General features: G+C 42.1%; 1 protein-coding gene across 1 annotated transcript in view; it reads right to left on the reverse strand.

The window, feature by feature from the left end:
- Positions 1–1,991: 1,991 nt before the first annotated feature.
- The window catches only part of LRMDA (leucine rich melanocyte differentiation associated), a 1,127,525-nt gene continuing 1,105,068 nt past the window's right edge, over positions 1,992–24,448 (reverse strand). Inside the window, exon 7 of the mRNA XM_033841616.2 lies at positions 1,992–4,830. Within this exon, the coding sequence (XP_033697507.1) occupies positions 4,751–4,830 (80 nt within the window). The 3' untranslated portion in view covers positions 1,992–4,750. The remainder of the gene's footprint in view (positions 4,831–24,448) is intronic.

A 24,448-nucleotide genomic window follows, 5' to 3' on the forward strand; every position in this document is an offset into this window, starting at 1 on the left:
ATAAATGGCTCATACAGCTCAACATTTAAACAAACAAACAAAGAAACCTGATTGAAAAATGGGCAAAAGAACTGAATAGATATTTTTCCAAATGTAATTTCTTTTATAGCACCACTTAATTATTATTATTTAAACTATTGTTTAATAAATGTAACATTTGTAAATGGATAATGTATATTAATTTTTACCTATTTCGAGGCTCCATAATTTGAATAATCTGAATATCTTGGTTAAGCCCACCATAAGGTGCCTTTGCCCCTCTCATTACAAATACTCAAATTGAAAAGTTAGTGTCTAAAGGAGATTATCCCCAAGTGCATTTCAAATTCATTCCTATTCCAATATAAAGAAGGAAAAGTTGATTTAAAGTAATCAATGTGGCACAACATAAACATTATTTCCAGAATATTCTGCATGTTAATTCAGGTCATCCAGTTGAACTTAGATGTTATCCACTCCTCCTATGAGTTGAGTTCTCATCTACTGCCTGCACCCAGAGACAGTCAAATCCTATCGCCAGCATATTCAGTCCCACAAAGAGCTAGGGAACTAACCTTAGGATGCTGGTTTCTGTGGAAGACTGGACACAAACCGTAGTCATCTTTGTTTATATGTAGCCATCGCATGCATGATCATTTATTCCCACAGTGCTTTGTCATCAACCTTTTCCACACTGCTTCATTGTCTTAGGCAGAGAAACTTGTAAAACATCACTGAATGGTGGCACTCCCCACTTAAGGATGATTCCATTTTGAGGAGAAAATATTGCTCAACACCACTTTAGTGCTAAACATCAGCAAATCTTCTAATTGGCATCAACTGTCTTTTCCCTTCCTTTCTCCTTATTCCCTCAGCGCCCTATATCACTAACCACTAAGACTCCCCACTTTAATTCTGCGTCAGGCTCTGCTTCACACTCTCCTTTGGTATAATTCCATGTATTACCACTTGCATCATTCTCACCTTAGCAACTCGTCCCTAGACACATTCCAAACTTAGAATATTCTCTTCTTTCTTAGGAAAACTCCCTTGTCCTAGGTTGCCACATTCCACGCTACTTTAGAAAAATTAGCATATGCTACTACATTAATATGGACAAATAACATTACCTACTCTGCCCACAAAGTGACAACTTAACATTTAAGATTATAATTATCCAAAGGTGAACTACTACTGCTGGAAATTTTCAGGTAAATGTGTAGGAAGGTAATCATTTCAGACAGCTGACTGTCTTTGAATGTTCTTCAAATCCCTTAAGTGTTTGCTGATGTACTAGAAATAACATACAATACTCCACCAAAGGCTGATGGTCTGTTTGTCATACAAACAGGTAACCAACATGTTTTTTTTTACCCCTCCAGTGTTCTTTCCCTTTCTAGGTGTTAGTCACGGTAGTTTACAACATGGTATTTAGACACGTTACAGAGACCAGAGTCAAGTCATGCTAACAGCCTTCTTTGGTGAAGGCTTCTTCTTGGCAAGAGAATTGGGAAAAGCAGATGGTGAATGTCACATTGGATCAGCTGTGCTGTATGGCCAGCACGTAAGGGTCCCAGTGGACCCTGTGTTGTCCACCCTGGGCATTAGGCAGCGACACACACCTGACTTAGCCTGCTCTTATGCAGAGCAACCACTGAACACTGTTATTGTTTTGATGAAAAGAGCCCTGTGGATTGTTTTTGATCTGCATATTAAGAAAGACGAGAAAGCCAGGTTATTTCTTAGAAGCAGTAAGAAAGACTTTTTCCCTGGAAAATGTGCAAGATACATCTCTGCTGGAAAACACACACACAGAGACAAAACAAAACAAAACAAACAAAAAATCCTTTCATCCAGAATCTGTGGCTTGCTTTCTTGTATTCCTCAGCACACGTGAACGTGTGAAAATGCACAACATTCAGACGTGCAGCCTGATCAAGTAATAATCTCTTATAATGTTCCTCTATTTAAAGCAACAAACAGATGGAGGGTTTATGAGCACGGCTGGTAAAAGGAAAAGCAAACGATTGTAATAGTTGTACTTTTAATAGGATTCCCCACAATTGAAAACATTATTCCTCAAGGAACAAATTGTTCTATAAAATTACATTACTTAGGAAAGAGACAGTCTGCCCTGACTTTGCTGAGGCAACAGAGGACTCCCAGGACAGCCTGTACTGCGGGGGGCTCTCAAGTCAGATGGGTGTCCTGGGAGAGAGGACACAGGGATGCCTGGCACCATGATCCCCAAAGAAAAAGCTCAGTGGAATAGGGTCAAAAGCAGAAAGACCAAGTGGTGAAAGGGGGTATGAAATATGTCTGAGCTTGCATTGAATTTATTACCTTTTAATTCTCTACTTTGAAATACAACATTTGGGAAATTCCTAGGGATTTAAGATAAGCATGCCACATTGCTTCTCCCTCTGCCAATTCAGACCAAGATCTAGCTCAAGCACAGAAAATCTTGCTTAACAAACAGTGGAACTGTAAACAACCCAATACAAGTTCATTATCATTACCCTCTTTTAAGAGAAACAAAACTCACTATAATTCTATCATTAAGATGAATATACTGTCGTGAGGGCCATTACATAAATTATAATTAAAGCTAATCTCAGTTAAAGTTATTACACCATTTTGGAAGAAAATAAACAACCCAAAGAGAGGGAAACAGTGTGGTCAATAACTCACTCCAAAAATATTTTTTGCCTCCAAAGCTCGCATTGAGGGAGACATTCCTGTGCATGATACAAATGGTTCTGACATTAAGAAAAGTAAACAAGTAAGAAAAATAAAGATGGAAAAATTCTGTGGTCAGTTCACAAGTGCTTTTTTATTGTTTGAGGCAGGGTTAAAGCCTTTTATAAAGACAAGGATATATGTGCCGCTAGATTGGATGTGACATTGGACTAGTCTAGCTGCCCTTGCACAGAACTCTGGCTGCCCATAATATGCCATGGACAAAACACGTGTTGGTGCTTCCAAACAAAAAACCAGGGTGGGACTGAATTCAACTCATTTAAAGCATTATCCCAATGCTGTTTTGTAGATCAAACAGAGCAAAGGTACTCGACTCTGGTTATTAACGGATTTGAGAGATAAAGCCAAACTTTCAATATCCTCTAATAATTAATGGTCTTAAGGAGTTCCATCTAAATTTGTCTCAATAACTGATCACCAAGTGTTGTGTAATCTGCAAGACCGACTGCTGCCAGCCCCAGCGCAAGTCATTCAAGGACTGTGTTGACTCAGTAGGCCAGAGGCCATGTCAATGGACTAAAACAGAGAAAGCAGGTTCTTCTTGGGTGTCTCAGGGGTTCTGAGTCTTTTTTTTTTTTTTTTAAGAAATATTTTATTTTCCAGTGATTTTTGCGGGTTCTGAGTCTTTAAAGACTTTTACTATAGCAGCTCTCTAGTCATTTGGTATCTATAACTGGGAAGGATTCTCTTTCATGTTTTGCTGTCCTCAAACTAACCGAATACTGGGAGACCCAGGACAATGAACCTGGTCCAAATAAAAGCAAAAATAAACGCTATTGTGTCAAGAGCAGCAAGCCTTTCAAACATCTTCTACTGGTGTACCAGTATATTAAATGGAATTATAGCCACCCGACCAGTATGATCACGCTTCCTTTCCTTGTAACATTAGGGCTGGAATAGAGCCAAAGGTGCACAAAGACCATCTCACAAGCTGTGGATTTCATTTCTGAGAGATTCTGAGGAATATACCAAGTTCAAAGGGTTTTGTGCCTTTTATTAAAAACCGTCTGGTCTGGTGAGTGTTTTCTGCAGTCTTCACTCTCCTTTTTAACTTCCTGACCTATCACTCCATCTTTTATCACCTCACTCCCTGTAAATAGCACCCAAAGGAGCAAGCCAGCTTCAAACACACATATGGTTACAGACATAGCTGGGAGGGTGTGTGGTTAAAAACAAATAAATAAGAGCCTTTGGTACAACCAGAACCCGGTGTTGTGAAAGATGCCTGACACTGACTAGCATTCAGGGCAAGAAGTGGATTTCTAAGTGAACAAAATATGATAAAGTCCATGTTTTTGTAGTCAGGGATTTAGGGAAGGCAACTTACTCCAATACACGAATGCTAAGAACACAAAGCTCACCATAAACGCACAACGTGTCTAAGAACTTACCTCTTCTGTTCTCTGAGAAACTGCAAACTGAAATGCATTGCCTGTGATAAAGATGCTAAAGGCTGATGGGGGTGGGGTGGGAGGGGACCATGCAGAATACAAGAGGTTAAGATTTAAGGGAAATAAGGGAGTAGAGCCTTCCTTTAAACTGGGACTCTCTCGCTGAAAATAAACCCACAGCACGATGGTATTAGGAGGATCTCTACTCAGTAGGCAAGCTAAAGACACAGTCTCTCTCACTTGACTAAAGCCACTGAGCATGCTTAGGGAGGCCCCAGGTGTGACCTCTGCTCCCCTGTGAGCAGTGGAGGGGCCAGGCAATCTATCATGGTGTTCATCCTGTCAGCCCTGGTGCTTCGCCACCGCTGTCTGTCACTGTGGTGGATGAGACCTGCTTAAGGGCAATCATGTCAATCTCTATGTGACCACTCACTCTAAGGCAGAAGGATGATCTTGACAGGCCTGGCAAAGTCAGCAGAAGGTACCAAAAGCTGACGTCATAGCTTTCCCACAGAAAAGCGATGTGGGCCATTGTCTTTTCGTTTAGCTTTTTCTTTATTTTTGCTTTCCCTTTTTTCTTTTACTCTCATGTCACTGGCTAAGGCATACAGAACTTGCCTTCAGAGCTGGTCATCGCGGATAAACCTGTTGCCCTCTGAGTTCTTCCCATAGTAAACATAGCGACACTTCCCCAGGACACCTGCAAATAAAAAGATACACATCATTACAGGTGGCACAAGTAGTATAGCAAGAAAACACAGGTGCTGCAACGCAGAAATACAACACAATCACAGATCCCATGCATGGGTGGCAGCAAACGGATTAAGCCCCAGAAGGGAAGGACCCTATTTTCTTGGCCTCAGAGTTGACATTCAAATAAAATGTCACCAGAGCACAGGCTCCTAGGAATAACACTTTCCTGCATGATTTCTTTTCCACATTTTAGAGAATTTTCTAGTGTGGTCAATTACTTCTCAAAACAAAGCAAAACCCTCTTCCCTCTCCAAGTTCTCTTGGTAGAATTTCTAAAAATGGAAAATTAAGAGTTTAAAGATGGGCCCAGCCCAAACAAAAGATATAAAACAATCTTCCCAGAATGTGGCTCTTTTCAAAATCTTTATCGTGAATCAATTTTGTTAATTTCCAGAGAGAACCTTCCAAATCCCAGCAGACATCAAGTACATAATGGACGATTAAGGAAGAATTGTGGTCTCCACAAAACGCCACATGGAAAGTAACGGAGCCTCTGACGTTAAATGGCTTCCTCTTACAGGGGAATCCTGAACTGTATTCTCAGGTTGGAATGCACTTGATTTTCATCTTCAGTTTTATTTTAAATAGTTTTGCGGCTCCCTATACAGCTTTCCTGTCATTCACGGAGGTCATAAGAGGACTTAACTATAAACGATGCCCCTAGAATAAGGTCACACCTTTCAATCAACTCAATATTTATTCTAAATATCTATAAGAAATCACCTGCCACAGTTATTTTGACAGTATTATTAAGTAAACATCAGTTTTTCCAAGAAAATATCTGTAACTACAATTTGCTTTTGGCCACCCTGGGTTTTTTTCCTTTTAATTTTAGAAAAACAAACTTAAAATTCAGCTTCATGGAATTGTCTTATTACTAATACTCTGTGAGTCTCTGAAGGGTGCATAACCAGAAAAAAAAGAAACAACCCAAAGAAGTGTCCATAAAACATAAACTCATGAGCTACAAATCTGTCTGTAAAAATAGCTTTTCTATATACATGTTTTTTCCCCATTATTTTGATGATAGTGTGAAACAAGCAACCACTATCTACTATTCATCTGGGATAAATTAGCACTTGAAATTATTCAGGTTCTTCAAATCAGAAGTCCTCCGTGGTAAATACTTGGGTCATTGTACAGGAGGTGTTTCTCCACTATAGAACTGTAGACCATATTCTTAAACATGGATTAAAAATGACTCTCAGAAACTTTTAATGACAAGGCAAATGCTCCTTGGTTCAGATGGCTTGGGACAAAGTGGAGAATTGCTGGGTTCTCAGAATCTCTGCAAGCTGGCAATAGGGAGGGGATGACATCATTCCACGGCCTCAGACTGGGCCGTGAGCTGGCTGTCATCACCTCCATTTCCTGCCATGGTCCCCTGAGCAAGTTCACTGTGGACCACTCTTCCCCTTTGGCTATGCTTTTTCCTTGGCCCCCCAACCCCCAAGTTCTGCTTTTCAGTATTGGTCTGGAGCCTGGAAACATTGAGCTTGGATGAAACCTCCCTGAGACCCTTCTTGGGGCCTAAATTATTCTTTTGGTGGTTGTCACTGAGCTGTTCCCTTTATTGTGCTGAATTACGTAGCACCTGGAGTTGTGCTGATATTGTCACCGATGCTAGGACGGGTCTGTGGGCATGGCCGTGGAGGCTGCATTCCAGGAACAGCATCCCCTGCAGGCCTGGGTGGGAGTGTCTCAGAAGTCTCTGAAAATCTCCAAGGGGCTTCCTTGAACATAACTGATTCCAATAAACCCTCAAGAATCTGGAAGGATGAGGCCGAGGGATGTTAATTTCTTTCTACAGCACCAGGACAGCAGGAATTTTTATAAAAAGGAATGGATAGGGCTGTCAGATATTATAAAGAACACAGAAGAGAAGGAAAGGCAGACACACACACATACACGCACACGCACGCACACACACACACACACACAACACACCAGCGGGTGCGTTTGCTCCGGGAAACTCTCCAGCCCATTCTGGATTGAATTCTTTTCTCTGTGCTCTCTCCATGGTAAATCTCAACTGCAGACCTTGCCTAGTCTAGATACAACCTGGACAGAAAGTGCCCTTCTGGAAACAGGCTGGATATTCCTGAACATGGGCCACAATGTGGAGGAAGGTGACATGTTCTGAGCCACACTGCCCAGCCCTGCTTTCTGATCAGCATTGATAAAAGTCCTTTTTAAGGCCTGCCCTGTTCCTCTGGGCCTGGAAGCAAGAATGTTTATAGACACCCTGGTGAGAGAGGGCTGTTTGATGAATGCAGGAGACTGTGGCAAAGTGTCAGAGCTTGGAAAACGAGGCAAGGACATGAGGTATTAACATTGTCAATGATCTCTTGACGGGAAAACAGATACCGTGCTCACCCTCAGATTTAAATAGACATCAAGTGCATTAATGACAAGAGGGCCGACTTCAAACAAAGGGGCTGTGTGGTGGGGGGCAGAACGCATCTCTGGGCTGGCAATAACCTGATCTGAAAAGACAGTGTCAGGGCTCGAGACAGGCCCAGGATTGTGTGTGGTGACAGAAAACAGAGATGCTGACAGAGATACCAAAGCCATATTATGCCAAGGATATTCTAACGCTGTCTGCCCCGCTAACGAAAGCTGACATCACTCCCTAGCACTTGGGGTCTTCTTCGCCTTCTCCAGCAGAACGTTTCTCCCCAGACATCATTACAAAACTCGCTGCCGTGGCCAAGTTCCTGGCAGCCCTGTTCTGTCAGAGCGCTGGGGTCACGAGGCCCGAGGATGACCTCAGTCAATCTAAATTTGGGCTCTGCAGGAGGACCACACTCATCCCCTGCCGATATCCCAGCTACTTGGGGTGATCAGAGCGCCAACGTGTGAGGAGCTGTCACCTTGAATAAAATCCGGAAAGGGAAGGCACTCAGTCTGCGGGCTCCTCCAGGAGGCGCGGGGACAGCCTGGCAGCCGACAACGAAATCCAGCTGCTGTCGCTGCTCCCCTGGGGAGACAGGCGGGCCGGCTAGTGACAGTTAAAATCGGATGAGATTTTTGAACTTGAACCGCCTACGATTGCTTAAATTAACCAGGTGGTTGCCTCCATTGAGACGCCTACCTGAGCTCGCAGCTCAGAAGGGATTACCCCCCCCAAAGGGGACTTTTGTATTTAATAAATAAGTAAGTAAATAACATTAACAAGGGAGGAAAAAAAACCCGCCCAGTCCCATGTGTGGCCATAAGACTTCACTTATCACGAAGGTTATTTGTAAACTCATAGGAGCCGCTCATAAATGAAGGCACGTGGTGACTGCGGGCTTCTCTCTTCTGCTCTCCCCCTGGCCTTCCTCCTTCCAACACGGCAACTGCCATAAACTGAGAAAATTTACAGAGGAAACAGTTTGCTTGCAAAGGACATTTTGACAGTGAGGCGCTCCGAGGCTGGAATTCGGGAACCCGCGGGTGGTGACTCGGTAGGCGGTGGTTTCTGTGTACATCTGCAATGCATTCCCTTGTTTGTGTCTCCCCGAACTCTACACGTCTTGGGACTGGAAGGGGAACAACACATTTAATGGCGTATGTAGTGTTTTTAATTAAAATATCTGGCATTGCCCATAATAAACGAAGCAGGCTTGCCATGCATCAGGCTGACATGTAGCTGTCTGTGGGGGGTTTCTTTTGGGAGGCCCTGGAAAAATGACAGTGCCCTGTCCCCTCGGGAATCCTCTCCTGCCAAATGAGGCCCCTAATTTTTCTTAAGTAGCCGGCTCTGCCGTTGCCGTAAGTTCTTAAACCTATAGTTATGGAAAAAACTGTACTGGGAAGAATCTGTTTTAAAGAGGTCCTTTTTCTTTTAGATGTTTCCCCTCACTGGAGTGAGTGTTCTACTTATACAGGTTAAGTTATGACCTTGGGGCTGCCTGCGGGGGTGGGAATCAGCCTCTTTTCTTGGATGCCCCACTGTGATGGTGGCAGGGACGGTATTGAGGAAAACCCTGAGTGTCCTGGGAAGGACGTCTTCGCACAGCCATGCAGAGTCCAGCAAACACCTCAGGACTCCCTGACCTTCTGGATGGCCTCGCCCTACCATCTATTTAGTAAGGGGAGGTGGAGAAAGGCCTGTATTTAAATCCAGCTCTACCCCTAATAGTTAAGTGACCATGTGCACATACCTTTCCCTCACTGGGCTGGTTTCTCCATTTGTAAAATGAGGGCAAGGGGCCAGGTATCCCAGATTTCCACCTTAGTTCTGAAACAGATGATTTAGCATTTCTGAATGTTTCCCTTATGAAGATAAGGACGCCAGGTACCATATTGCCTGATGTAGGAGGCAGAGCCAGTGGTCAGTTAATCAAAATTTGATTTGGACCAAGGCAGCTCTTGAAACCCATCCAGTCCATTTTCCCATTAGATACAGAAGGGGAGCTCTGCTGGACCTCAAAATCCCCAAGGAAAGAATTTCCACTAACTCTCCTGCAACTTGTATTTCATACCCAGAGCTGGGAAGTGCTTACCACTAATTAGCCTATATCTCCCTAGCTTTGACATAAGCTCTAGTCTTCTAACTCCATATTCAACAGAACTAAAGACTACACATCAGAGTAAGTGGTCTACCATTAATATTTTAGCTGTGAAAGAATAATCATCTTTACTCATACAAATGCGAAAACGTATCTGATGATGGAATATGGGTTGGACCAATAAATTCATATTTGTAAAACGGAAAAAGTAAAATCTCGATTTTATTATCACTATTAATGTTAGTTTCGGTAATCGCTGTTTTAAACGCTATTATCACAAAGGTTTGTAAGTGTAACTGTGCAACGACAAACAGATTTTAATCTGTTTGTGGTCACTAGCACCTTCCAACTAGTGCTACAAAACAGGCAAGGGGCAGGGGGCTCCTCATGGAACTCCTGTTCTCCAATCTGTATGAGGAAAGCAAGGAACTAGCCTCTTCACGGCCTCTGAAGAGTGATGACAATGTTGTGAAGAAGTGGGTGGGCCCAGAGACGGAAAGAGTATTCAGAGAGCCTTCCTGTCTATTATGGAAAGTTCCACGTGACACCATACATACCATTAACATGTCACCTCTACAATAATCCCTCCTCCCCAATTTCTAATACCAGGTGGTTGAAACAGTGCTTAGTACCAAGGAGGTGTTCAATAAATATTTGAATAGATACATTAATCAATACCATTAAATACCACAATTTAAACAGAATCCACAAAGTAAGGAATTTCAACTGTTAAACACTCATATTTTAACCTCTGTTAAGACGACAGGCATTTGAAATTTTTAAAAACTATATACCACTTAAATGCTTGCCTTACTAGAGGAGAGGGCAAAGTAACAGAAGGCAACAGCCTCAATTCCTCAGCACTAGTGTTGTTTTTATGCTCAACACTTTCCTCCCACAAAAACAAAGCAATCACGATGTCTGGTGGGAAAGACAGCAGTGGACTGAACGTTATCATCCAGGCTTAAGAGCTGTAAACATCACACAGGAGAAAGGACGGTCCCCAGAAAGCACATTCCTCGGACTTTGTTATGTGCGGGTCCTGAGTAAACTGGGAACTGGGAAGGAATAAACACCCATGTTTTATGATCTTGAGAAGTGGCTGGAGCAATACCCTGAGGCCAGCCTGTGTGATGGACTCTGCTGTGGACATCGCACAGGATTTAGCAGAGCCTGCAGAATTACAGGCTCCTGGGACAACATCCTCCTTCAGCGTAAGCTACTTAAACACTGAGGCAAACTGAAGAGAGATTTTAAAATGGTCTTAAGGGAAGAGCCTGCTTAGGAGCAGTTCTGGGGGAAGGACAAAGTCCATCCTCCACGGGGGGTGGGGAGGGGCATATTTTCCTTTCATCTGCAGACACATCTGGGAAGCCTTAGGTTGGAAATGAAACAGGGAAAGGCTCTCCGCCTGACCCATGAAAGGGTAGAGAAGACAAAGAAAGTGGGACTTCCTCCCAAACTAGCTGAGCATGATTTCTGGCAAGCGTCTCAGCTTATAATCTGCAGCTTAGCTTGGAATGCGGTGCCACGGTCATGCAATGCTTGCTAAACCCCAAAACGTCTATAAGGGCACCTGCTGTCTTCTCCGTGGACTGGTGGGCACATCGTCCTTGCTAAGTACTGCAGTGACCACGTCAAACAACACTGCTCGAGGGAGGTTGCCTAGTCTCTCAAATGAGCTCACTCTTTTGAGCTCTTCTTTATTATACAAAACAACCCCAGGTCAGGTATTCTCACCCTGCTCTGCTGACCCTGATATTTTGCAATGGTGGACGTTTGAATTCTGCCATTTTGACCCCCCGGGATGGTTTGGCTTCAGGCTTATGAATATAACACATAAACCAGCCTGGTACTTTTTCTTTCAGAAAGCATTATTTATTCAGAACTAATTAGAAATTAATTAGAAATTAGTTACTACTTTCTGTAGAAATAGTTACTACTACATTTCACAAATTTAATTCCTTAATTTTTAAATTCGAAGTTAAACCATATTCTATTTTGAACATTTTCATTTCTCTTTTATTGAATTTATTTCCAATGGGATCAATTCTTTTCCATGTGATTTTTCACATTAGGGTGAAAATCCTCCATCAGCTTTTGGCGAATATCAAATTTTACCGGTTCTACCTTCTAAACCTCTTCAAGTCATTTATTTTCACAAGGTTACATTTCCTTGGGTAAAATTTTGCAGATCTAAATTGTGACGGGAAGACTTGAGTCCTCTGCTGAAATTCAGACAACACATTTGATTGTGTGTCGTTTCAGTTCACTTCAATTTTATTTTGTTTTCATTATTTCTACAAAGGCTAATTCCTTCCCGTGAATTTGTGCAGTTTTCAATACACTGACAAGATATAAATCTTCGGTCACTTTTTCATCCATAATAAATAGTGTGATGTGCAGGTTTAGTTGCTGTCAGTTTATTACAGATTCAAGTAAATGGTGGTTTCTATTTATTTTTAGCACAAAGAGTACACAGGACAAATGTAAGTATTCTGGATGCAAGAGAGGAAATAAATTGTGGGGTTATGTTACGCTGCTTTTTACCAAGCACCATTCAAAAAACAGAGTAGGAGCTACCAAAGCAAAGGTTTGGATATCCTGGAAGAATGCTGACACAAATGTAGGCACCGTATCCCTTTGAGATAAGGACATGGGGCCTCAATGTTCGGCCCCCTCCAGTGAGGCTCGATTTAAGCTTACACTTTCCACTGAGAGAGCAGATTATACGGCCTCCTTAGACAAACGCTGGGCCTTGTCAAGTCTTACTCACGTGTTTGTAAGGAAGAAAAAAGCAGGGGAAGGAAACCAGTCAGGGGGGAAAGTATACTGGCAAAATCTCTACTGGAGGCGAGAGGAATGCAAGGCCGAGAAGCCAATCTCCCTGCCCAGGGAGGCTGCAGGAATAGCCACGTGAGCGGCAGACAAGTTGTCATGTGACAAGCCAGAGCCTGTGGAAAATGCACTCTGGACTCCCAGGGCAGGTGGAATGAGGCTTGCCATTTTAGAAGAGGGGAAGGAGGGAGGAGAGGATTAAAAAAAAAAAAAAAAAAATGCAGGGCCAGTTTCTCCCTCACATAACCTGTTAGTGGGAAATGTGAAATCGGGTGCAAGTCTGAGAGATAACTGCACCTTTGAGCGGATCCCTAGTAACCAGATCTGCTGTCCCAGTGTGAGTCCCTGGTCTCTGTGCTCCAGTTGCAGATGCTGTGGCCCTACCCAGACCTGACCAGGCCATTCAATGTCCTCTCCACTTCGAGGAAATATTAAGCTGACAGATTTAAAAGTTATCTGGCAGCGGATGTTTCCATGATGTGAATCCTGGAAAGGAAACAGAGTCAACATGCTTTTCCTCAGATGTCAATGCTTTTTTTTTTTTTTTTTTTTTGCGGTACGCGGGCCTCTCACTGTTGCAGCGGCCCCTCCCGTTGCGGAGCACAGGCTCCAGACGCGCAGGCTCAGCGGCCATGGCTCACGGGCCCAGCCGCTCCGCGGCATGTGGGATCTTCCCGGACCGGGGCATGAACCCGTGTCCCCTGCATCGGCAGGCGGACTCTCAACCACTGCGCCACCAGGGAAGCCCGTCAACGCTTTTTCAATTATTTTGTACCGGGGGTCGTTTGGGTAGGCCAGACGGATGGGAAAGAATTCCAGATCTGAGGGTGGGCTCCCTTACTGGTTTGAATATCAGTAATATGATTGGCTCTTACCTCAACACATGCTATATTTCAGTCAAGGAGGAACATGTAAGTATCAGCGGTCAAAGACCACAGTAAATATTTCCAGGCTCCAACAACATCCCTCCTCCACCAAACCAAACCAAACTAAAACGAAAACAAGAAAAACAACCAACAACCCACCACTACTAAATCTTCTTAGCAATCCAGATTTTGGGTTTTATTCTCAGGTTACATTTTTTTTGTGCCAGTTAAGAATGAAGCCAGAAACAGTTTTCACTCTGACTTCCTAAACAATGATTTACTTTTACACTCCTATGACACTTTATTATTTTGCTCTACTTCCTAGTAAGCTTGAACACAGAATAGGAAAATTTTCTTTGAAAGTATTTCTTTAAACGTATTGAAGAATTCTCCCTGGGACAGAATTTAAAGATCTTCATTTTCGTTAAGGAGAAGAGGAGGTTCTAAGTGGCTTCCCCAAAGTCACAGTACCTGACCAGACACTAAACAATTACAATGCTATCTTTCGTACTTGCTTGTGGGATCTTAGTTCCCCAGCCAGGGATCGAACCGTGCCCCCTGCAATGGAAGCGTGGAGTCCTAACCACTGGACCATGAGGGAAGTCCCAGCAATGCTACCTTTCTAGTTCAAATCCCTCTGAATTATAGGATTGCCCTTAGAACAGGAGAATGTCAAAGATCCACAACCTGACTTATGCTGACTCCTACCTACTTTTCCAACGGGGGAAACGAATCTTCAAAGCCATGTGGCGTGAGTGTGTTCCCCTCTCCCACCTCCCTATTCTAAGTGGGGTTTAATGGATCTGAGATGGGCTGGATTCCAAAGTGCACACCAAGATGGGATGCAAATGAGTTCAGATTCATGAAGTTCCCTCAGTGCTGCTCAAAGATGGACGTCCCACAAACCAGGCTGTCAGTCAAAATGGACAGTGGTCAAGTGGTACAGCTTCATTTTTATTTCTTAGATTTTGACCAAGGAACTCAGAAATTTTTCAGACAGGAGAGAAAAAAGAAAACAATTTCCCCCTTTCACCCCCTCTGCCATTCCCACCATTATCTCCACATTCATCTTTGCCACCTTTCAAGTGAGGTTGGGATCATGGCCACTAGAGGGCAGCATGAATTTAGGAAAAACAGCTGCTTTAAAAAAAATAAATAAACGATGGCAACGATTCAGAGAGGGCCATTAAAGTCACACTGTGCTTTCGGTCACCAGTTATAAGTTCTGCAATGATCAATATGTCATGATTGCTCAATCTGTGCTGAAGGGTTTCTGGGAATGGGGCTCCCAGACACCCCCTCAGTCCCCCCACCCCCCCACCCCCGCTTTTTGGATGCCTCTGATCTCGATTTCGGGGACTAATTTTCTTTACTATCAATTGCTCTAATTAATCTCCTAGGCTCAGGAGTTGGGGAAATTTGCATATCACCTGCATAAATGTAAAGAAACACGCAAAGATAAACAGAGATAGCTTCCCACATTTCTTAGAAAAAGATTTTTATCAGGCAAGTCCAAAAGGAAATATGCCACTCAAGGGCATGGAGTTACTAATCATCATTTGATAGGGAAAAAAGTGAAAAACATAAGAATTAAATAAAACCTGCATCAATAAAACATAAAAAAAGCGTATGTACTCTACCCAAGCAAATCCTGGCTGCCTCCTACCCACTGCTGTTGTTGTCCCTCTCTGAGTATATGTCCAGGTTAAACAGAAAAGAGAGGTAGATAAATTAGCACCTTGGGATTACCACACACACACCACTCTATATAAAATATATAACTAACAAGGACCTACTGAATAGTATAGGGAACTCTACTCAATGTTCTGTAATAACCTATATGGGAAAAGAATCTGAAAAAGAATAGATATATGTAGATGTATAACTGATTCACGCTGTTGTACACCTGAAACTAACACAGCATTGTAAATCAACTATACTCCGATAAAAAATTAGGAAACAAAGAAAGAAAGGAAAGAGAGGTAGAAACTACTCAAATACAAATAAAATCATAACTCCAGCTTCTGTTTTGGTCATCATGTGGTCCCTATCACTGGTCTCTGGCCCATGGGCTAGTGATTATTTTCACGCCTAGAACAACAAATGACCACCTCCCTTCAGGAGAAAAAGGTATTCATGGGTTTCCAGGGATTTCAAACATGTTATTTTTGAAACAGCAATAAAGGTATGACATTCTAGGGAATGGCATTTTAAATGAGAATCTATAGAATTCAAATAAATGAGTGGATTCCATCAGAGAAGGGAGTAAACAAAAATTGGATCTACTGGACTAGAGGAAAGTGGAGTCCAGGTGTGACTCTCCGTGTCAGCCGAGAACCCGCTCAAGTGGTCAGTGAAGCAAATAGGCTCTCACACTTTCTTCCTGTAGACTTTCCTAATATAACAGTCATGAGATTGACTAGCCAGTAGGGAAATGTTGGGTTCCAGTTAATTAATTAAATTATCTCATTAATTCGTGGTTCAGCAGAAACTTTTCCTGAGTTTTCTCTCACACATGAAACACTATACAAAACCAAATTCAATTTTACTGTCTTACTAGATATCTCATGGTGACCACCCATGAGGATTTCTTTTTTTTTTTTAACATCTTTATTGGAGTATAATTGCTTTACAATGGTGTGTTAGTTTCTGCTGTATAACAAAGTGAATCTGCTATACATATACATATATCCCCATATCCCCTCCCTCTTGCCTCTCCCTCCCACCCTGCCTATCCCACCCCTCGAGGTGGTCACAAAGCACGGAGCTGATCTCCCTGTGCTATGCGGCTGCTTCCCACTAGCTATCTAGTTTACATTTGGTAGTGTATATATGTCCATGCCACTCCATGAGGAGTTCTTTGAGGATTTACAGTGAGGATGATACAGTTAAGAGGTTTCACTAGGGTGGGAAGACTGCTCATTGAACATTTCTCAAGGTCTTAAGACCACTTTTTTATAGGAGCTCCCCAAGGGCAGAAATGATGGCTTTTCACCCATGCTTCGTGAGATACTCAATAGATTGCTTGTCATTGTAGAAGAGATGAAAGGATCTCGGAATACTTCTTCTGAACCCCAGAGTTTGCTACACATTCCTGGACATTGACAGGTGGAGGAATCGCATGGCTTGTCCCCACGTCAGCGATTTTCCAACTTTCCCCTGCATGGGGTCACCTGGAAGGCTTGTTAAAACAGAGACTGCTGAGCCCCACCCCAAAGTCTCTGGTTTAGGGGGTCTGAGTTGGGGCCAAGAATTTGCATTTTTGCTGGTTCCCAGGTGGTAGTGATGCTGCAGATTAGGGGGCCACACTCTAAGAAACAATGTTCTAGGACAACCTAAAAGGGCCCCCTTTCCCCTTTTTAAAAAAGTAAAACTCTTGACATCAGTTTTTCTTCTTGTAGAATCAACACCACTCAAATTCAGAGATAAAAATCCGGTTGACTGAGATTCCTAGTGTATCGAGTTTTAGTGAATGGAGGTTTTACTGTCTTCCTAACAGCAGCCTGAAAACAAACCATACCTAAAATCATAATTAATAATAGATTGCTCCGGCTCTTTAATATAAAACAAAAATCATGAAAGTTTAAATTTAAGTGATGTGCAGATTACATTAACAGAAGAAAAGAAGAAAAGAGTTTTTTGGATAAGTAGATTGGAACTGAACCTACAAACAATAATTTATGAAGACTAAGAAAAAAAACTTGCAGAAAAAATTTCCCAGAAAGTCTTTAGCCTCCCTCTAAAATGACAGAATCTTATATGAACAAATGTGAGCAGCGGGGGTCCTCCTGCAGAGTTTGAATGGGAATTTTGGCTTTGCTCTCAAGCAGAAATTTGCTTTTGGGTTTCAGGTCTGTTCCTATTAGAAAGCTCACATCAAAAGGGGAGAAAACATCCACAGTTCTGTCTGGTTCTTCAGGCTAAAATTTCTCAAGAGAGTCATTGAAAATAAAGACAAGTTGCTTTTTTTTTCTTTTTTTCATTCTTCAAGCTGCAAAAAAGAACCTCTCAAATAAAATTAAGCAGACCCAGTAACAACCGGGTCTGTCATAATTCAAACTCTGCAAGAACTGAGGACAAGACCTTCCTTCTTAGGCCCATTAGTCCAGCCTCCATCTGCCCTTCATTAGACTCCAAACAAACTTTTCCTGTACTGATATTACTATAATCTTTCCTAATTCCAGGACACTTTAAATTGCTTTCTCCAAAAGGAAAATGAAGAGAATCTGCTGATATATGATCTAACAGAAAGAAGTCGGCATTACAAAAAAATAACTAAAAGTATGTCATTGCAGGGAGCACAGCATAATTCTTGGGCACTAGCAATTCTCACTGTAAAATGCCAAAATATTTTTCATTACTTCTTGATCTTCAACTCCCCAACCTCTAACCTGCTTTGGACAAAAAGCGCATATATATATATATATATATATATATATATATATATATATATATATATATATATATATATATATATATATGCTAACGCCAAAGAAAGAAACTATAGGTTAAGCAAGAATTAATAGCAGAAGGCAGTTTATACGAGCGATATGAACCTCTTGAACATTTTTTTTTCTTGCCAAAATAAAGACAAAGTAAACAATAGAAGAGCATATTATAAGGGTCTTCATTAGGGTCAGGCTCATTAAAACTTAATGAAGGCACCAGAGTCTCTCCAGCAATATTAAGAGGGGTATACTTTTTGCCTATCGATGGAATGGCCTGGGTCAGAGAGACACTGCTGACAGTGGGTGGCACCAGGTGTTATCTGTCTCTGGAACACACTACTTTGATGGCTTGGAATATTACCCCTTTTATTTGGCTGGCTTGAGTTTGTCAAGATTCACCCTGCGGGGAGTTAACATGCCTCCATTATTGAAAAAAAAATTGCCCGTGGGCCAATGTGAGCCTCCCACCTAATAGAATACATCTGGCTCTGACAGTTTGATGCCCAGCTCCGAGCCACATTCGGCCACACAAATTAACATCGTAGACATTGCCCATGCTGAGCAGGAAGTAATAACCTGCTACCTGCTACTTGGCCAAAATCTCATTATAAGCCATTACGGTAATTGAGGGCCCAGACTCCGCGGATATTAGACTCCCCGAGCGCCAGTCGTTAGTTCAGCAAAAGAAAGGCTCCGAATGGAGGCAGGGTGGCCGACGGAGGAGCAACTGTGCTTTGGACCATAGTGTGAATTCCATCTGCAGGCTGCAACGTGGCTCTAGGAGATTTGTGAGCTGTCTCTCTTCTGCCCCGAAGCCCACGTGACCTCTCCTGTGGGGCTCAGGACCCCAGGAAGATGATGTAATTCTTGGTAGGCCTCCAACAATGCTATACAATTAAAATTTGGTTTAAATGAGTATTGGGGACAGGCAAGAAGAGGGCAAAAGAAGTCAGAATGCTCCACGAGTCAGAAGTGTAGAAGTGGGGGTGGGGAGAGGGGAAGGGGGACTCCACCCTTCTCCCTAGAAGACAGGGGCTGTCTAGAGTCACTGCACATATATAAGCTTCCATCCTTCTTCAGATGACCAAGCCAACTGCCTTTCCCCATAAGGCCTGCCCTCTCAGTCTCTGCCCAGGATGGGGCAGCTATGGATGAAGTGGTGTGGGCTTGGGAGAGGGAAAGAGGGAAGGAGTCCAATGGATCATCAGTCATGCAGCTGATCAATCAACCTGATTTTTGGTACCATGAGGATGGCTCTGGATTGTAGTTACCATGACAACTTTCAATAAATGTTTCTTGGTAAGAGTTACATAGGGCTGGGGAGAAGAGTAACTGAAAATATAATGAACGGTTTCCAGAAATCCCTTCTTATCCTGGTACATACAAATCCCCCCCCCCCACACACACACCCCGATAAGAACCAAATCCACCAATCACGGGAGCAAGTTTATGCAAGGTTTTACCTAATGTACAACAAAACTCCTGAGTGCCGTGTCTTCTCCAGAAACCACTGGAAGCCTGGATAATAAACCTTCCTGGGCATCCGAAGTTTCCATTTCATCCTACTCCAGGTCTCAATAAAAGGCTGCCTGGCCTTGGAATTTTGAAAGAATTGGTATTTGGGGGAAAATAAGCACTATGGTGGGGGAAAGAACGTGCTGCTGAGGGTGAGGGTGTCTGAGAGTCAAGTCCTCTTTCTAAACGCCCTGAGACCATCTTCCTGTCTTAGCCATGCCAGCCTCATTATTCCTCGGCACCCAGAGGGTTAAGTACAGGCTGGAGCCTAGAAAATGGTTTCTGTTGGTACAAGAGAGGCCTTCCCTATAACTAGATCCTTCAGGAAAAAACAAATTAATCAACAGCGAGCTGAAGAGGGTTTAATGATTGCATTCTGCATACAATCAGCTTTTCCCTTTTCAAGGGCCATCAATATGTCAAGGGAAGACATATCTGAAGGATATAGCTCTTAACATCAAGGTTATCTATTCTCCACAAGGCTCCCACTCCTTCCTGGGCAGATACTCCATGCTGCCTGTGTCTAACATTTTCATCAACTCTGCAATCAATCAAGGTAATAATGTTGTGCAAAAAATCAATTAACAACGCAATTAAACTTTCCTTATTATCTCAAAGGGCTGAAATAATACCTAAAGGGAAGATAGACTCACTGAACGCAGACATCCATAATCCAATGTGAAAGTGAATTATGAGATTGGACAGATGCAGGCATGTGCTGGTGCTGTTATTTTCCAGGGGTTATATCTCATCGTGGCAGTGTATCAGTCAGCCCCAATCCCAGACCCTAAAATTCCAAATTACTTTTAAGAAATATATGATGTGCAATATCCATTTCCTGTCCTCTTTTAAAGATAACCCCCTTCCCTCCAAAAAACCGAACGGCCATATTATTCAAAGACAAAATGATCTTTCAACAAGAACATAAAATATAAAAGCTATAATAACATTTACATCTGTATAGCACACATCTCTGCAAATGCAGCCCATCTATTACACGTCATCTGCAGCGCCTAAGAGACTCAGGATGTGGCACAACATTTAAAATTCAAATGCTTAAATGTGCAAACTCCTATGGGATGGCTGTGGCTTCTTCCCCCGAGAGGAGGTCTCACCCACGCTTGCCTATACACACACACGTACACGCACCCAGGGAGAAGCATCGGGAACAACGGAAGTATTACTCCTTTAAAATGAGAATGACTGTATTATTTAGCAATTACACTCAACTTGCCCTGAAACACTGTCCTTAGGAATTGAGCATTATAGTACATAAAAAAGAGATGACTATTAACCTTTTGCTGCAGTGACGCCTGTGAGATGCTTGAAATTTCACACTGAAATGAGATACAAAGTAGAAGAGGAAGGGGTTCCCTGACATTTACGGAGCTCATTTTAAGCTGTTCAGGACCCACATGAGATGGTCTGGCACCAACAGAAGGAGGCCTAGAGATAGAAGGGGAAACAACCAGAGGAGGAAAGGTTCGTTAAACAAACGTCGAAGCAAAAGCCAGCAAACAATATATAATAGAACGGATAAACAGCAACGTCCTAATGTATAGCACGGGGAACTATATTCAATAGCCTATGATAAACCATAATGGAAAAGAATATATAAAAAAGAATGTGTGAGCCAGGTGAACTGATCCAGAAAGGTACAGTTCCAAATTTGGGCCTCAGGGCGTTAGCGGAATCAGGATAAGAGAGGATTTCCCTGTGTTTCAAACATGTTGCTACACGAGCTCTAGGTTTTGGTAACTGACAGCTATTCCCCTAGCAGCGTGGGTTTCCACATATACCACCTGGAGTTCTGCAGGTATTGTTGTTTTAAACTACCACTGCTCAACAACGAATTCCTTTATTGCAAGTTACTCACTTGTAACAAGGATCTTAAGCCAACTTCCCCCCATTTTCAGCTCAGCAAGGAGGCAGGACAGAGCCCCAAGTGCAGATTTCAAATGAACAATAAAACAAGACAAATAAACACAAATGCTTATTCTGTAATTTCTTAAAAAGTAAGGAAGCAATTCATGATGTACTTTTTGGTACAGAATTTCAACAGAGAAGTTGAACAGGTTAGTGGATCCTGCCATTTCTCCCCTAACCTTAAGGAACATAATTAATATGTTTTCATTTTCAATGACTATATTGTGTGTGTGTCAACTGGAACTGCTCCTGCTGTGTATTTGATTCCACTGACGATGGGGTGGGTCAGATTTTAAATGATGTGTGAGCACTTCTGTTCTTTCCGTGCTCTGGTTTATGTGTTATTCATGACTCGCATTACAGACATGGCTGATACACAGATGTAAATGTTATTAAATCTTTTGTATTTTACAGGCTTTGTGAAAGGCTTCTTTGTTTTCAAATAATTCTCTTAACCGCCAAAAATAACCAGAAGTACATGACAATGTCTTGGGAATTTTTTTTCCACTGAATTTTCTGATGAAGAGATTTTCTCCCCTCTACTGCTACTTTTTTTCATCAAAATAAAAATGTGTGGATAAATTGGCAGATGGAAGGGTTACATCTTTATAGTAACCAGTCAAGAACCACTTCACGTGTGTGTATGCACAAGTATGTGTTTCGTGTGCATGGGAGTTACACGTGGGCACATGGTACTTGTATATGTACTGCTGTATGTGTGCCCTGTGTGTCTTGCTGTGAATTGTGTTATACATGTTGTGTGGGTCCTTTCTGTGTGTGTGTATCTACTACAGAAGTGTGTTGTGTGTGCACATGGTGTGTGTGCACATGGTGTGTGTGTTGGTTTGAATATGTTGACACCATTATGCCAAGTCAGAACTCAAAGTCACCCAATTCTTGATTACCTGCCAAAGGTGCAGTCACCTTACTGCATTTTGGTCTCTGACATAATTTTTAGTCTGTTTTTATTTTGCTCCAGCCTCTTCACATTTCTTAGGATTTCAGCAGAAATGTGGCAGAGGATAAACCTCTTCATACAGAGGGCACTTAGTCTGTGCCTCTTACTGGCTCACTTTTCTTTATTGATTTTAAAGTGAAACTATGCTCTGAGACTGAACAATGCACCTCCACAAATACAGCTGACTTGACTGAAGGAGGTCAGGAAAGATGGAGATATAGTATATTTCAGTCCTGAGATCAGCAGCCCAACTTCGATGGGCTCAAAGAGGAGAGATGGCTCAGGCCATCCTCAGGGCAGTGGGGGTCTCTGATTCCTCAAGTATCCCTTTAGAAGCATAAGAAAGGGCATATCAACTCTGGGAAGTGTGCTGGAGTCCAAAGGTCAGGTTCTAGTTCCTGGGTTGTAGTAACTGTCCTGCACAACATGTCAACTTCTGGGCCACAGTTTCTTAGCATCTGCAGAAAACGCTCTCTAACGGCTACTTCTGTCCCGATGAATATAATGCCTATTTTCATCTAAGCAGGTTTCTATGCTATGCATAGCTCACATAGTGGACACAGCAATATAGACCTTTTTTACACGCCCCTCTCTTTGTTTCCTTGGTTTGTCTCCTTCCCTCCTAGAATATTCATGATCCCCATACACCCTCTTGCCTTTCTTGGGGTTTTAATTCCAGAATCAAAATATAACTGTCCTCTCTTAGAAGCCTGTCCACATCTTTTTTTACACCTTTTCTAAGAAACAACTAGTTCTCTGATCGACTCATTCACATTAGGATGGTAATAGTTGACAATGAAATAGAGCTTCATCACTTCAGATAAAATATTTTACTTAAAAAAATAGACACATTAAAAAATAGACCAACTGAATAAATCTCTAATGGAATTTCAGGCAACATAGGTAAGTGGGAAAGCCCTATGTGCCAGGCACAATCAATGAAACCCAAAATAAAGAAGAAAAGGAGAGGTTCTTTCTACGTTTGAGCAACTAACAGGCCAGAAAGGGAGATAACTTGTCAGATAAAGATAGTTCCAATAAAATTTGCCATAATAATGTTATCTACAAAATGTTAAACAAACAACAAGAACAAAAAGATGTGATGAGGTGAGTGAGCAGAGGCATTAAAAAAGGGGCATTTTCTCTGTATTTCTCTTTTTAGTCATGTTAAGTCACAAATATAATATTTGTTACAAGTTGAACAATACAGAAGGTATATTTAAAAACAATAATTACCTCTTTCAAGATTTCCATGAACATCTGATGGAGATATACTGCTGGAGAGATATAGGTACAGATACAAATGCAGAATATTCAGCTAAGTGAAAATGTAAGGAGCAAAAAATGTGCATAAACTTAGCTACTTCTGAGTAACAAAGAAGTAAAATAAGATTAAAAAATAAACAAAAATGTTCATATGTGTTTTGCAAAAAGAAACACAGAAAGGGTAACGCGTAAACCATAGACCACTAAGAATGATATATGTGGTCGATAGGTAAAAGTAGGGGGGAGGGTCTTGGGATGGGACTTCTCTGGATATATCTCTCTTTATATTCATATATTTTGCATATTTAAAAATAAAATTTAAAAAAAGGATGGAAAAAACAAATCCTAAAACTGGATACAAACAGAAAAAAATGAACCTAACTATATACCAAATTGATAATATAATGACACAGAAAAAGAAATTAATTTTGGAACACTGTACTTCAACTACACACCTGAGTGAGATGTATCCTGAGAACACCACCACCACCAACAAAAACTGCAAAGAAGTCTTGAGCTTTACTTAGCAGGCTTATTGTTGTTAGTGGTATTGTTGTTACAATTCTCAAATTATTTTGTATATATTATAGGATAGAGGAAATGTGCAAATATATTGAAATGGATGGAAGTCAAGAGTTTTCACTGTGAGAGAAGGGAAACCAAACAAAGAATGAGAGAAGATGTAGTAGAGAGCATAATGGTCCCCAAGATGTCCACATGCTAATCCCCAGAACCTGTGAATATGATACCTTACACAGCAAAAGGGACTTTGCAGAAGTGATTACGGATACAGACCCAGGAGGCAGACATTCCGTTCTTTCTGGGTGGGTGCAATCTAATCACATGAGTCCTTAAAAGGGAGAAACTTGAAAGGCTGTGGGCAGAGAGGGAGATGTAACTATGGAAGAATGATCAGAGAGATGCAACACCACTGGATTTGAAGGTGGAAGGAGGAGGAGGAGGAGGGGGAAGTGGGGAGGAGGAGGAAGAGGGGGAGGGGGGAGGAGGAGGAGGAGGAAGGGGGGAGAGGGGAGGAGGAGGAGGAGGGGGAAGGAGGAGGGGAGGGGGAGGAGGAGGAAGGGGAGGAGAGAGGAAGAGGGGGAGGGGGAGGAGGAGGGGGAGGAGGAGGGGGAGGAGGAGGGGGAGGAGGAGGAGAAGAGGATGAAAACAAAAAGACGAAGATGAAGAAGGTGACTCTAAGAATTTAAATTGGAGGGATCTATAAGAAATCATAATTAAAAATTATACATGT

Source organism: Tursiops truncatus, chromosome 16 (genome assembly GCF_011762595.2).
Source record: "Tursiops truncatus isolate mTurTru1 chromosome 16, mTurTru1.mat.Y, whole genome shotgun sequence".
NCBI classification, from domain to species: Eukaryota; Metazoa; Chordata; class Mammalia; order Artiodactyla; family Delphinidae; genus Tursiops; species Tursiops truncatus.